The following is a 16269-nucleotide window of genomic DNA, read 5'->3' on the forward strand; positions in this document are numbered from 1 at the left end:
TATGAATATTTGTTGACGACCCCTAACAGACGCAGTGTAGCAGCATTAGCGCTACTTGTGAGACATTCTATCTTCAGTTATGAAAGAGAGATGCGAATGATGTGCGGGTATTACTGCAACAATTTTATAAGAAGCACCACACAAACTGACAGGAAAAACAAGAATGTAGAACAATTTTTATTCATTTTTTCAGAGTCAAAAAAATAAAACAAGATACAGAAATCAAGATACAGAATATCTATACAGTGGCAATTTTAAATTAACCTTTTCTTTGTCCAAACAGAGTCATTCCTCACATTTGACCCTGTCTTGCCCTCTCTCTCACACACACACACACACGCATACATTTAGACATTCGCAAAACCCAGGAGTTCAAATGACCAAGATTGACTGGATATCTCATAACAAAGAGCAAATTTGTAAATTCAAGCAAAGTGGATAAATAATCTCCAAAACCTGGAGCCGCCACAGTATTAACCAGCAGGAAATTTCAAGTCTACATTTTCCTTTCAATGTGTTGGGAAGCAAATGATTTCATATATTGAAGCTATGAACTTCAACTCTGCATAACTCCTGTCAGATTAGGTCTATCACAAAGATCCCCTGTGTCACATGGGTAGAACAAAAGAACACTGATTTATAAATGAGAACCACTGGCTCAAGAGAGAAAAGACTTTGGTGAGTTTTTTTTTGGAAACCATTGTTCCATCAAGGAAATGGAAAGATCAGAAAGATCAGAAGAAAACTTGGTAATGTGAAAAAAATGAGTCTAAACTTCAAACAAAGATCACACTAATGTAGTGGGTAAGTGTTCTTAAAAAAAACCCAAAAACTCAATGGTCAGTTTGACCATCTCTGAAGATGGGAAGAAAAACTATTTCAACAAAACAATTTTTCAAAATACTTTTGAATTTGGTATGAAGAAAGGTGAGTTTCAATTTAGATAAACATACACATGCCTCTGTCCAACACATGAAGCCCCCACTAACAGGTCAACGATTCTCAGAGAAAGTTAAAGGAAAAGAATGGTTTTAATAGTGTAAACTTTCTCTATTCTCAAAAGCAAACATGTTTCAAATGAATTTAACAGTCCAAATAGAGAGAACTGCTTTTCACTTGAGCTATCAGAAATTAGAAACTTCATCAAGTGAGATTAATTGAAACTGATTTAACCTAAGGTTTTGATTTAAACTGACAAACATTTGCTACTCATGCAAACAATAGCAGGAACGCAGATCTGATGCCACACATGTGATTCACTTTCTGGTCAAATTGGAACCATTTCACAACCTGACATCTGAAGATATATGATCCTGAAAATCTGACTGCTGCTGGTGGATGTTTTCAAGACATCAAATTTTGTCATTGGGATAAGAACGAGGGAAAAGACAGGGGTACAGGTAAACTCGACCAACCAAGTCGAACTCTGAATACCCTTTAATGCCAGTTTGTCCACATCCTGCAAGTCCCTAAATCAGACCATTTGCCAAGTTTCACAGCGTCCTCTACAAAAATACACTTTCAACTTTCATCCAGCCAAAAAACTTTTTTTTTTTTACAACAAAGACGGTCAAAGAGTCACCTCAGTGAAATATGCAGTAATAAAGGAAGTCTCAATATTTTGCTCTCCATGGTCTTAAGAGTTTATACTTCAGTGATTTACAATCCTCTGTTCAAAAAGGCTTTTGGCAATATGTACAAGTGAACTTCCAGCAGCAGCTGATAATAGAAGAGCAGCTGCAGAACAGGGAGGGAAATGTTCGTTCACCATCTTTCTCTCATCATAGCATTTCACTTCAACACTGCGTGAAAATTAAATAAACTCTTTCAAAAGGCAGCCTTTTATCCTTCAGGCAAAGCAGTTTGTGTCTTTCATATAATAGTTTGAACTACTTTGGAGGATAACAGAGGGTGGATAACATAAGAGATCAAGATATCCCCAACAAAAAAAACCAAAAACAAAACAGTAGCTGGACCGCATCTGAGTCAATCCTTCAGCCACCCACTGTGTGGTGGTGGGGTATCCATCGGGGTGGTGCCTTTCAGCTGCCTCTCCTCCTCTCCATCCGCAGCGCTTTAGTTGTTCTCATCGTCACTGTCGTCAGAGCTGATGGCTGGGCTGTAGGTAGGAGAGGTGGGGCTGTATCCAGGGGAGGTGGGGCTGTAAGTCGAGCCCTTTGGACTCGTTGGAGAATACGTGGGAGATGTTGGCGAGTATTTGGGTGAAGTCGGGGAATAAGTAGGAGACGTGGGCGAGTATTTTGGGCTTGTGGGGGTGTAGGTGGGTGAAGTCGGCGAGTAGGTAGGAGAGGTGGGACTGTATTTGGGTGTGGTTGGGGAGTAGGTGGGTGAAGTGGGAGAGTACTTCGGTGAAGTTGGTGAATACTTTGGCGATGTGGGTGAGTATTTGGGGGAAGTGGGTGTGTACTCTGGGGAGCTGGGGCTGTAAGACGGTGAGGTCGGGGTGTACTTGGGGGAGGTAGGGGAGTAGGAAGGGGAGCTGGGGCTGTAAGAGGGGGAGCTGGGTGTGTAGGTGGGAGACTGCGGGGTGTACCGCGGACTTGATGGAGAATAGGAAGGAGAGGTCGGCGAGTAAGAGGGGGAAGTAGGAGAGTAGTTGGGGCTTGTAGGGGTGTAGTTGGGAGAGGTTGGCGAGTACGAGGGAGAGGTTGGAGAGTATGAAGGTGATGTGGGTGAGTAGCTGGGTGAGGTGGGTGTGTAATTTGGAGATGTGGGGCTGTAGCTGGGGCTTGTTGGAGAGTACGAGGGAGATGTAGGCGAGTAGGAGGGAGAGGTGGGGGAGTAGGAAGGAGAGGTGGGAGAGTACGAGGGTGATGTAGGAGAGTAAGATGGAGATGTGGGTGAGTAGCTGGGTGAAGTGGGACTGTAGCTGGGGGAGGTGGGACTGTAGCTGGGGGAGGTTGGGGAGTAAGAGGGGGATGTGGGCGAGTAAGATGGAGAGGTTGGGGAGTAAGAGGGGGAGGTCGGGGAGTAGGAGGGAGAAGTGGGAGAGTATGAGGGTGAGGTCGGGGAGTAGCTTGGGGAAGTGGGAGAGTAGGAGGGAGATGTTGGGCTGTAGTTGGGGCTAGTGGGAGAGTAAGAGGGGGAAGTAGGAGAGTATGAGGGTGAGGTTGGGGAGTAACCAGGACTCTGGGGAGTGTAGCCTCCAGGGGAACGGGGCTCGTAGGCTGGTGAAGTGGGGGAGTAGTTGGGGGACATGGCACCACCTGAAAAATTTCATCAAAATTAGTCATTTCACCGCACTCAAGAAGTGACATAAGGAAAGAGACTCGAGAAAGACGGCACAATCAAAAATAGGACACTTTAAAATACAACATTTCTTATTACTACAGACTTCTGGCAGTTCCCGAAATATAGGCTACTAACCAGGCGATGGGATGTAGGGGCTGGCAGGTCCGGGTGATCCTGGAGACCCAGGGGTTGGGGACCATGCTGGAGAATAACCAGGCGAGAACCCACTTGCATCTGACGCTGCACTTGGAGAGAAACCTGCTGCTCCAGGAGTCATGCCACTTCCTGTTGGATAAAAATGCAGCCACCAGATGTTAGACAAACAGCACCAGCCATCGCGGTGGTACTGAATTCAATATTTTTTCACAGTTTTGGGAGGGTTTAAGTGAGAGTTTAGAAACTACAAAAAAAGTCAAGAGCTCGTGGAACATAGAAAAAATTGCTTGCTTGCTCCCATGATCCCGACAGACATTCAACCTGTTCTAGTGAAACGGGGCGGGGTTAGGTCCACATCCCCTCCTTATGTCTAGTACAGGGGTGGGCAAACTGTTCCACAAAGGGCCACACTGGGTGCACGAGTATGTAATTTCAAAATATATTTAGTCATAGTTGAGAATTCACAGATATCCAATGAAAAAAAAGCAATAAAACATGGTTTCTCAAAAAAAAAAAAAAAAAACGAGTGGACGCTGTACTTACCAACACTCGGTGACCAAGCGCCGTAGGCAGGTGTAGCGCCCGTGTTCCAAGGTGTCATGGCTGGAGACATGCCACTCATAGGACTGGGCACTGTGCCAAAGAACATTCCAGTGGCTGCAGGCAAGACAGAGGTCAGTATAATCGGAATGAAAAACACCATGAATCAACAACACAGGACACGCACTTCCAGCCACACTGATTCCAGGAATGTTGGTCGGGATCTCCATGCCGTCTTTGCACTTCTTTGCATCCAACAGCAGGTCAAAGCACCCTGTACCAGCAGGTGCCAGCTGTCCAAGCATGATGTTCTCAGACACACCCTTCATTGGATCGCTCTCACCATGAGATGAAGCCTCCATCAGCACGTCCACCTGAGGAGAAACAGGTGACAGGGTTATTACCACTCTAAACTTCACTAGTTATCAAGCGTGACAGTGCTGTTCCTACCGTCTCCTCAAAAGAACACTTCATGAGTGGGCCCGTGTCTTGTCGATTAATACCGTGACGTGTGATGGCCATCAGGTGACCACGGCAGGTCATGGTGTCACAGAGCAGAGCCAAGTGACGGTAGTTGACATAGGAGCCGTCAAAGGAGATGACGTGGTACAACTCTCTCTCCAGAGCTTTGCGCACCGCTTCAATTCCCAGAACCTAGAGTAGAGTCGGAGGTGAGCCATGATGTGAAGACAATCGATGCGCCATGCGTCGTACCGTAAAGATCTCCACAATGTCGTTGGATGTAGTCCTCACTGGGTCCACGTCCTTCTCACTGAGGACCCTCATGAGGCTCACGCCGTCCGTCTCCAGAATCCACTCCTGCAGAGCTTTAAACTCGCCATCCTCAGTGATGATGATCTTTTTCTTGTTGTCCGTCTGAGGCAAGTGCATGTACACCTGTACAGAACGTTACACACTCACTTATCTGCGTCTCCATTACATCATCCTGTTGTGAAATGTCCAACGTTACCTTGCTAATCTGCTCAATGCCTTGCAGGGTCATGTCAGTCAGCATGTTGGACTCAATGCACCTTAGGAAAACGTCGTCGTCCATTTTGTCGACAACCTCTTCATCCTAGAAAAGTGGAAGATGGAGGTGAATGTGAAATTGTTTTTGGTCCGTGAGGCACACACAATTATGACAACAGCCCTAAATAAAGAGGATGACAGCAGTGGCATCCTAACAGCAGAATGACTAATGTCCATCGTAACTAACCTCATTGAACTTGTTCTCATCACTGTTCATGATTCGAATTCGCAGCACCAGCTTCTCAGCGTTGTCGTCATTGAAGATACAGTTCAGATCATCACCGAAACCTGTGAGTGAGAGTCGGTAGGGTTAGGCAAGTCCCACATCACAATTTGCATGATGATGGTTCTCTTCAACTGACCGGTGTTGATCTTCTCTGCGATCTGCTCCATCGTCAGCTTGCGATCAGTCATGTGCTTTCGATCGAGCTCAATACGCAACAGCCAAGGTGAAATGCGGGTGACGTCGAAGTCAGGCATCTCATAGTAGACGTTGACCCACTCCTGGTCCTCGGCCACCACTGTGTTTTGAGGGTTAGGGTCGTAATAGATAGCAGTGTTGGCTGTCACCTGAAAGGTAATTTGGGTTATTAGGACACTGTCCAGATCAATTTGCTGACCAATGTGTACCAGGAATCATTGCCAACCTTTCTCAGAGTGGTGTGCTCCAGACGGCACAGGATGTCCTTTGCCCTTTCAGCATCACGTGCCGCTTGACCCAGCAAAAACACCGTCAACGATGGGGTTTTGGGCCTCTTAGAGATGTTTATCAACTCCTTTAGACGGGGCACACCGAGTGTGACGTTCTTGGCAGACACACCAGCGTAGTGAAATGTGTTCAGGGTCATCTGAGTGGCTGGTTCTCCCAGGGACTGGGCAGCCAAAGCACCAACCATTTCTCCAGGATGCGCCTTGCAGATAAAATGCAGATGTCAGCAGACTGGTTTGTGCGAACGTCATAATCCACAAGACCTAGAACATTCAACGTGCATGCTAAAAACCTGTTGAAAAAACTCACAATGGACTGGTTGAATTTGGTTTCGATCTCTCCCAGCAGCCAGTCGAAGGCCTCTGTGGTCAAACGAAACTCCTCTGTCATGCGTCTGGAGCAGAGCGTGGAGCGCAGGTGGATGTTGAAGAGTAGGGTGGCGTTCTGTTGAGCTTGTTTGCTCAATGGGTCGTCACCATTCACAATCACCAACTTCTTGCTGAGCTCGTGGACTCCTGAGGGCCAGAACATATTTAGTTAACATCCAATGTAAACTACTAAAGGTGTCCTCTCTTCCCCGATTACACACTTCTAAAATTTTCTCAATTTGAACCTTTTCAAAATGTAATGATATCAACAGAAGACATACTTTCAATAAATCTCATACTTTGAGATGAACCAATTTACCTTCAACAACTCTGAGCGGATTGAGGTCAGTGGGCGTCCGAGTGTTGATGCGGAAGATCTTCTGAGCATTCCAAATCATTCTGGCCAGGTTGCACGGAAGCACCACCTGCAGGCGAACATGAATCACTGCAGTGATTGGAGCGGTGTGGCGGGAGGACATCTCATTGAGTGTCGGTGACCACACACACCTTGCTGTCACCAGTTGGGAAGATAGTCCTGAGGGTCTCCCTGTCCTTCTTCATGGTCTCAAACTCCCTCTCCAACACTCCCTGCAGGTGGGCGTTGGTTAGAACGTCTTTGACGACATCTTCTTGTAGTGTTCGCCGCAGTGCTCGCTCGTTGGTGCAGTCAAACTTGAACCTAAATGGATCAAGTAAGGTGATAAGATTACAAGGGGCCAAGAAAATTCTTGTCAAGTCAACATACATATACATATACACATATATATATATATATAAATATATATATATATACACACACATATATATATATATATATATACACACATATACATATATATGTATATATATATACATATGTGTGTGTGTGTGTATATATATATATATATATATATATATATATATATATTATTCATTCTTCTTTTTTTATAAACTAAATACTTTTCTTCATTAAATGAAGAAATTGCAACATAAGAAAATAATGGTCCATCATACTTCATGATGACATGATGTCATCATGAAGTCGACCGGAGCAATGTGTACCGCTTTCTGAACCTCATGAGCTGATCCCTTCTTAAATGTGATTCTTACTTCTTTTCGAAGGCTTTGTGTGACGGCTTGACTGTGGCCAGATTTTGGAACTCAACATTCTCTCCAGCCAGACCGTCCTCGCCGTAGCGCAGTTGGACCACTTGGTTGATAGAGTTACGCACTGTGCCATCATACTTCACCATCACGGACTCCATAGACTTGATGAGACGTCGCTGGATGTAACCTGTAGAGGAACAAACATTCGGATCAATGAACTACACAACAAAATTGGAGTGTGTTTTTCTTTTCACATTGCATCAGAATCTCGCCCATCAAATAAGCATTAGTGGCCTCACCTGTCTCAGCAGTCTTGACAGCCGTGTCGATAAGACCCTCTCTGCCTCCCATAGCGTGGAAGAAGAACTCAGTTGGAGTCAGACCAGCCAGGTAGGAGTTCTCTACAAAGCCTCTGCTCTCAGGACCATAGTCATCTTTAATGAAGTGAGGCAGTGTTCGGTGCTTGAAACCAAACGGGATTCGTTTACCCTCCACGTTCTGCTGCCCCACCACAGCAATAACCTGAGCAGAAGCAGCAAAGCAAAAACAATGGCTTTAGAACATACAATTATCTGCTCACAAGCACGAGGAACCGGGAGACCCCATTACCTGAGAGATGTTAATCTTGGACCCCTTTGAACCGGCGACCACCATGGACTTGAAGTTATTGTACTCTGACAGAGACTTCTGAGCAGAAGACCCCGTTTTGTCACGAGCGTCATTGAGGATACGGTTCACCTGGTTCTCAAAGGTTTGTCTCAGCGTGTTACCAGGGGTCGGCTCAAGCTCGTTGTTGTGGGCTTTCTCAATGACCTACAGATGCATCAGAGAAGTATAAGAAGAGTTCCATCTATCGATTTAACTGCGCAAATAAAGCCTTTCTTACTTCAATCACATCCTGTTTTGCTTTCTTGATGGTATTCTGAATGTCCAGATAAGTCTTTGCGTCAGCAATAGAGTCACCAATACCAATGGAATGACCTGAAGGAAGGAAAATGTGAAGCAAGTCCAGAATAAGAATCAAATTAGAAAGAAAGTCTTTACGTTTATAAATCCAAGGGCTGTACATATCAACTACAAAATCTTGTAGATGTACATGTACAATCCTCTCACACAAGAGATGTGTACATTAATTGTTTTATCTCGACAGCATAAATGTGATTTCAAAAGTGTATTGGGCAATCAACCAATACGAGGACTGTGCTGTGAGATTTCAAAGACGTACCTTCGATGAGCAACCAGTTGTTGACCACAGTCTGAATGTTGGAGTAGAAGAGTCTGGTGATGTCATGTCCCATCTCCAGGTACGAAATGTGGACAAGAGAACCAGCTGAAGTCCCCAGGGACTTCTTACATAGGATCCCCATGATCAGCTCACCGTTCTCCACAATAACCTGCGAGAAAGAGCCATTGTTACATCTTCAGTTTTGAAAATGAAATTATATCACAGCGTTCAGTACCTTTGTGTCTCCAGGTGAGATGTGTTTGTACGGGCCACTATCTTCATCATCTGGGTGGGTGCTGTGCGTACGGATGACATTGATGTGTCCTGGAATGATGAGGCTGAAGATTTGCTTCCCGGTCCATAAAGGTCGTGGTTTAAGGATGGCAGGCTGAGGCATTTTCCCATCCCAGGTGGAGAGAAACATGAGGAGGTTCATGACTTCACCCTGTGGAGCAGAGAAGCATAAAGACCTCATACCAACCGATCAGCCACCAAGAAAGGAAACCAGAGAATAAAGGGTCCTCACTCTCTCTAAGAAGACGTCTCTCTTGGTGAACTTGCGCACAGCTGTGAGAGTGTCCTGCACAATACCCATGACAGGCCGGTTGGACTGAGGAGTCACGATCATACGTGGCACCATAGCCAACTCCTGAATCTCTGCTCTCGTCTCCAGGGACTGGGGCAGGTGGAGGTTCATTTCATCGCCGTCAAAGTCAGCATTGTACGGCGTTGTCACACTGCAAAGAGGGCGACTTTTTAGTCGCTTCAACTACAAGTCCAGGGTTCAAAACAACAAATATTTCATTAGCGTACCTCAAGTTGAGTCGAAACGTGGACCATGGCAGAATTCGGACCCTATGACCCATCATAGACATTTTGTGTAGCGTCGGCTGTCTGTTGAAGATGACAATGTCTCCGTCGCACATGTGTCTTTCCACCTAGAAGTGGAACATGACAGGCACATGTGCATTAGCCGCCATAGTCAATTTATGTTCATTGCATCAGGCAAATTTTTTTCTCAGTTCAAACTTCTCAGTCATTTAAGAACTTCTATTTTGGAATGTCAACTGTAGGTAGGTCGGTTTTATAGTTGCCGACACAAACAGTGCTGTGTTGAGGACCATACCCTATAGCCAATCTGTAAATGAAGGTCACTTGGTTTGGGATGAAATCGCAGGTCAATTCTGTCTCCATTGTCTCGGATGATGTACTTGGCTCCAGGGTATTGATTGTTGCCTCTGCGCACGAGCTCTTGTAGTCTAAAAACAAACAAACAAACATTTTTTTAATGATCAAAAGTGATTATGTCGCAACTTGCATAAACTAGTTTGTTTGAACTCAATCTGTATTGTACCTGTCGATGTTAAAGGGCGTAACAATTTCTGGGAAGGTCATGTTGGCAGCGATTGATCGTGGGACTCCCACTTGGTCGATTTGAAGGTTTGGGTCCGGCGTGATGACAGTACGTGCTGAGAAGTCCACACGTTTGCCCATCAAGTTACCTCGGACTCGTCCTTCCTTTCCCTTTAGGCGCTGTTTGATGGATTTGAGAGGACGCCCCGATTTTTGCATTGCCTGTTCAGGAAAACAGAAATTACTTAGCAGCAAATTTTGGCACCCTTGAAGTGACACTGCCATATTTCTTGTGACAATATCAAATACAGAATAATGACTTGAGCATTTACCCTAGGCAATCCAGGCAATTCATTGTCTACCATGGTGGCCACATGGAACTGCAGCAGTTTTACGTCCTCTGCGATGACGTGAGCGGCCGCACCACTTTGCTCATTTCTCCTCAGTTGGTTGTTGATTTTGACGATGTCTGCCAACTTGTGGGTTAAGTCGTCCTGTCAGAGAAATGTATGGGCATTAGGAGCAATACGACTTAGACAAAGCTGCATATGAGCATGAGCCTGTTGCAATAGTCTCACCTGGTTACGAGCTGAGCCTTGCATAACCACAGCGGGTCTGACAGCAAGCGGAGGAACGGGCAACACTGTAACAATCATCCACTCTGGTCGTGCAAACTTGGGATCCATGCCCAAGATGATGTCTTCCTCGTCTGAGATGCGTTTGAAGATTTCATGAACTCGCTCTGGACTCAGGAGGATTTTCTTTTCCTGGGAATCTTCGTTAACATGCTTCCACTCAGCGTAGAGCTCCAGGCCAGAGCGCCTTATGCGCGGCTGGTAGCGGCCACAACCACCATGGCCCTGTGCAGGCAACGGAGAAGCAAAGCAAATATTTGTAAGGTTTTACAAAAATAAAAAATGAAAAGCAGTCATCATACAAACAGTGGGGGTATCCCGGGAATAGGAATCAGATAACTGTTTTATTTTATTTTTTTTAAATGATAGAAGCTGACTGAAAATAACACATTTTAATCACAAGATAGAGAAAACAATCCACCTGATTGGTTTAAAAATTCAAATGCAACCCCACCCTTAGTTATAACAACGTTACAACCAAATAACTATAATAACAGAGGTCACGCTAGCATTGTCCCGTTTATAATGAATATTGCTTATGAGTGAAACATGCACATGTTAATGTTATATAAACATTACCACTAACATACCTTCTCCTTCGTAATGTCCTCGGAAGTCTCTGGCTGCTCCATTCCAAATTTGTTATCCATCTCCTCTCCACCTTCACAGATGTTTTTTCCTTTGCAAAGGTCGTACACATGAGTCAGGCGTTTTCTGGGATTCCCTTTAGACTTGGCCAGGATGTCCTTGATTTTCGGGTTATTCTGAGGGAGAGTTTTGGGACATGTTTCACGAAAGGAAAATAAAGACTACACATTTTAATAACCACAATGTTGAGTGTACTTACCGAGTCTACCAACAACTTGGAACAAAAGAAGCAGACACAACGAAGGACCTTCATTATTTTTGTTACAAAACCAACGTGGAAAACAGGCTTTGCCAGTTCTATGTGCCCAAAGTGTCCAGGACACTCTGTCATGTTGCCTGCAGGGATTAAAAGAAATGTTTTGTTAATTATAGAATAAAAACCACTGAAGTACAGAAAAAAAGTCAAACAAAATACTGTACCTGCACATGTCTGACATCGTCCACTTCGTTCTATGACCCCTTGTCTCGGGTCCATAAGGCCACCAAGTTTAGGGCGTCCACCCTCTGTTGTTTCGGGGTACTTGATGCCCCCTTCTGTGACAGACATTCGTTTCTGAAGAAGACAAGTATTCAGCGTTAATCACATTAAATCTTCTCAAGAATATACTAATAGTTGTTATACTGTGCTGTCAGTTACATTATCTTCCTCTGTTTTTTTTTTTTTTTTGTAAATAACACAAGGCACAAGAGGAGAGACGCACTATTGCCAAAATAACACGAATTCCTAGAAAATACTGCACAGTGGGCTCTTTAAATGAGTCAATAAAAACCGCTTACTTGATATTTTTTTTGTTCATTTTTATTTTTTGGACAGACAAATGATTACATCATTAAATGCCAAGCCTACAAATCTCCGTTATGGAAATCGAAAGACACTAGGTATAAGCAAAGATAAATTTAGGACGCATTAATAAAATGAAAAAAAGTGTTTCATTCCTGTAATAACGTTATTTGTTATTCTGTGCTTCCACGTTTCCGAACTTCCGGCAGCAAGCTAGTTAGCTGCACTAGCCGGCAACAGCGAGCTATGCTAAGCTAACAGCAAACGCTTGCTTAGTAAACAGAACAGTGCGTGTGCCACATCGACGACTGAAAGATTGCTCGACAAACTGTGAATTAGCGTGAGAGATCGGCAGAACAATCGATAACACCCCCAAGTCCCCAAGAAACCTACAAGTTCATCTGGGCTGATGATGCCGAACTGAACTCTCTTGACCGTGCGCAAGGGGCATGCGCTGTCGCCGGAGGGCGGTCCGTGCATCCTGTCTATTCAAAGAGACGCGTTCTTCCTCAGCACGTCGCTTTGTGAGCAGGCTCAGCCTTTAGTCGCCACCACGGCTTCGGTCAGGCTGCCGACGGTGACCGGGAAGTCTCCGAGGGCGATGTCCCTGAAAAGACGCCTGGCTTTACCCACAATAGGCTACAATTCTGCTAGTTTAAGCCTGTTACTGCCACCACTAGCTGTCCCCTTTCCTTTTCTTGATCTACACTCTGGAGCGCACTAAGCGCTTCTGAGGGTAGAAGCCGTCGACGCTTCAATTTATAGAGCTACTGCCTGCTACGGGGTTACACACTCAAAAGGCAGGGACTGACTCATCAGTGGGCGGGACATATTGGAATAGACTACAACGCTCATTGGTGATCGCACACTGATTCACTGCAATTTTAATCGGAGCCAATCAGCAACGACATTTCTTTCTTTCAGCAAATAAAAACAAGAGGCGGGAATTTCTCTGGTACTTGGAGTTTTCTATTGGTACAAAAAGCACAGTGGGTCGGAGTAGTATGTTTTTCGCGCCCTGGTGAAAACAGTCTTGGAGGTTATTTATCTCATTGGTCAGTTTTCTGTTATACAAATAGCTTCAGAAAGGAATGGACCAATGGTAACGTCGGTAGGGACGTTCTTGAAAATAAATTACCCACAATTCTCCCCTTTTCCGATGTTTGCCGATCATGGCCGATGTCGACTCTCCCCTCAGAGCAAAGATAAAAAAACCCCTCTGTCCTCTTCTTCGTCTCGCGCTGGGTGAGCCTGGTCTCCGAGAAAAAGAAACTCAGGGCTGAGGCCTACTGCAGATGTTCGATTAAACAGTCGTTAACGATAAATGTTCGCTCTCATTTTACTTAGAAAATCAGTTAGTTGTATTCATTTATTTGACATTTCACAGAAACATTTTTTTTCGGGATTTCAACTTTGCTTGATTTCGGATTCTTTGGACCCGACTAAAGCCTGGGACTCGCCTGCGTTTGAATGCGGTTGTGGCGGAGGACAATCGGTACACGGTTCAGGAAAGTTCGGGAGAAGCCTCGCTTATGTCATGACATTGTTTTTAATTGGAATTTCAACACCTACGTATGTACGCATCTCTTTTGGATGGATTTATTGTATTTGTATGTTTTACGATGTCCTCAATCTTTCCGTTTTATCAATTTGGGAGAACAATCGTAAAGGCCACGTTGTGAAAGTGTTGGTAACATTAAGATGTTTTGCGTTCGATATCTATTTTAAGAACTTAATGGCAGTTTAATTGAAAGGTCGTTCTACAACTGTTGGGCCGTCACATACTTAGTTTGTTATTCAACACATTTTGACCTGATCACTTTTATTGTATCCTGCCAAAATATGACTTATTTAAATTACATTGCCAACAATCACGTTGTGGTCGGTACGTCGCCAATTGGCCATATTAGACAAGAATATACCATTTTCCGTTTTGTGAAAACGGATTTCGTTTTGTCTTTCGTGGTAATATGCCCCTGGTCTGCGTCTCACATACGGTATCATACGTGTCCACGGACTTTTGCCGATCACGTTCATTGTACAGCCTTTTGTTAGAGTACTGCTATTATATGAACTACATGGGGATAGACTCAAATGTTGACGGTGGTATGTACTTCCAACGTTTTATTGATAACGAAGCACATTGCTAACAAACTATTAGCATTCAACATGGCGGCGCGTAACAGCGTTCTTGTTGTAAACGGGAAGATGGAGTCCGGATACTCTTGCTGCCTCACATACCTGTCTAGAGGACAGACAGTGAGAGCCATTGTAGCTCGCAGTTTTGATGGAAAAATATCGCACTTTGTTTTTAACTTTTCAGCATTTGACAGTTGTGGTTTTTGGCCAGTATGTCTCTATGTTTTCAAAGTAATTCACCGAGACAAAGTTCAGGCATTTCCAAGTTCTTTTTATTATATCGTCCCATCTTATACGCGGTAGGTAGTAGCACGTTTCCCCCCCCCACACTTCTTGTTCATCTAATGGCGCGGCTGCCAAAAGCTTTAACGCATTAGTTTTGTTTTACGGTGTAATAAGCGATGATTGGCGCGTTGGATAAATATTTCCGATCTGTCGATGGTGTTAACGTAACTGTTCTTGATGGTATTTGATCAGTCGTTGATGCGTACACGTGCAGTGTATGTCAAATAAATTTTAATAATGTGCTGTATCCTCTGGATTGTTTGTTTATGCTCCTTGCAACTGTCAACAGTGAATATATGGTGATAGTCAAATGAGAACACTGTTGATGAGGCTCACGGATCGCCTGACGAATATGGCGAAATGAAATACTGAAATTCCTAAGAGCTTAACTGTGTAACACTTGACCGATCATTTAAATAAAGCCATCGTTTGAAACAAACGGTCTCGCTTGTTTCTTTTGTCAGAAACACTTGGATCATACTGCAATAGTATATATTACTGCGTAATATACCAGCCTCAACATGAGTTGTTCTGGCCTACGGAAAACCCATGATGGACTGTTACATCTTCTGTCATGAGTGTATGTAGTAATATTACACGGAATTGGTAGAAGGCGACTGTAAAGTCAGGTGTGCACGGTGTATACGGGGGGAGAAAGCACGACACAAAGGATTCTTTTAGCAGTTGGCTCCCCCCTCTGGATCATGGTGGGCATGAACGAACCAACAGTGATTTTTCACTCAAGCCGCTTCTACCACCTCCTCATAGCTCCCCCCACTGCTTCCAGCAATATAATCAACTGGTAAAATTTTTTTTCTTCGTTGGTGGATGTAAAGTCATTGCATTAACAAAGAATCACGTCTGCCTCAATTACAAACGGGTGTCTTGCAGTTACGAATGTTTCAAATATACTATAGTCTATATTTTCTGAAGCTGCAATATAGGAGGAAAAATTAGGAAGATTCTCAAATGAACCATCAAATCATTAATTTTATCATGGCACTTTTCCCCAATCCCCTGTGAGACAACTTCTTGGCTACCGGAAGGGATTTGTTGGATAAAACCGTTTCTTTGATCTTCAGTTGTCAGAACTGTAATATCGATGTGCAATTGTTTTAGTTGGTGAAATAAAATGATATGCATTTTGACAGGCTGTAATAAGTGCCCCCCATAAGTGTCTCCCCAACACAAATGTAATATTTCTCCTTGGGATTATTTGAATAATGAGTTGTGCAAACAGTGACTGCATTGATGATATTCATGACATGCATCATCAAACGTGGACCTCGAGAACCTGCTCATCTGTTGGCTACCGGAAAGAACATGAGTTCCCACTCTGTGAGTTTTTTGGCAAGGTAACCATCCGTGTCACAGGTAGGAGTCATTGGTTTCCCTCAGGCAAATGGACTCAAGAGTTATCCAGCGATCTTTAGACGGCTGAAGATATGGCCTGGTTTGAGGAGCTTTTCAATAACTCAAATGCATACATTCAACAAGTCCACAAAAACTGACTGCTAAAATGTTTTTTTTTTTTTTTTTTTTTTTTACAGGACTAACATTTGTGCAAAATAGACTGAGGTTAAGGAATGGTTGTCCTTTGAGAGTAGCAAGTGGGTATTAAAACAGAATAAATGACTCAATTTAACACTCAATATATGATGAATCAAGGCACCAAGTTGCTTTTAATTGAATGCTACATTTGTCCATCAGAAACGTGGTGCTAAGTTCTGGCTCCAGAACTGTTTGAAATAATTACACTCATATTTGTTTTATTCAGCTCTGATCATTTAATCCCGAATGGAATTCGTCTGCCATGTAAAACTTTTTGCAAATTCTTCACCGTAGCACTAGAATGAACATTTAATGCCCTCAATAAAATACGTAATTCCTAGTTTGTTTTCAGAACCCTATTACATACAACCTACTGTTGACAGTGAATCCAGTTTGATTTAATTACCAAAAATTCCTGATGCGTCGTTTCTCGTCAGCAATGTTTACACGAAGCGCGCTGTGTAAATGTAAACACAGTCACCACTACACGGTAGTATATCGAATCCAATTTA

General features: G+C 43.8%; 1 protein-coding gene across 1 annotated transcript; it reads right to left on the reverse strand.

Annotated features, from left to right (window-relative positions):
• Positions 1-158: 158 nt before the first annotated feature.
• Positions 159-12493, reverse strand: polr2a (RNA polymerase II subunit A). The gene is made up of 29 exons (XM_053860179.1): positions 12176-12493; positions 11422-11554; positions 11201-11337; positions 10944-11117; positions 10297-10578; positions 10051-10212; positions 9720-9940; positions 9492-9624; positions 9179-9303; positions 8892-9102; positions 8601-8810; positions 8366-8534; positions 8027-8121; positions 7750-7953; positions 7440-7662; positions 7144-7327; positions 6562-6733; positions 6374-6479; positions 5996-6201; positions 5625-5888; positions 5340-5547; positions 5165-5265; positions 4919-5023; positions 4663-4845; positions 4399-4602; positions 4136-4322; positions 3952-4065; positions 3388-3537; positions 159-3227 (listed from the first exon to the last, which is right to left on the reverse strand). The coding sequence occupies exons 1-29, from the start codon at positions 12260-12262 to the stop codon at positions 2077-2079; spliced, it is 5901 nt and encodes a 1966-aa protein (XP_053716154.1). The 5' UTR covers positions 12263-12493; the 3' UTR covers positions 159-2076.
• Positions 12494-16269: the final 3776 nt, after the last annotated feature.

This window comes from Synchiropus splendidus, chromosome 3 (assembly GCF_027744825.2).
Source record: "Synchiropus splendidus isolate RoL2022-P1 chromosome 3, RoL_Sspl_1.0, whole genome shotgun sequence".
NCBI classification, from domain to species: Eukaryota; Metazoa; Chordata; class Actinopteri; order Syngnathiformes; family Callionymidae; genus Synchiropus; species Synchiropus splendidus.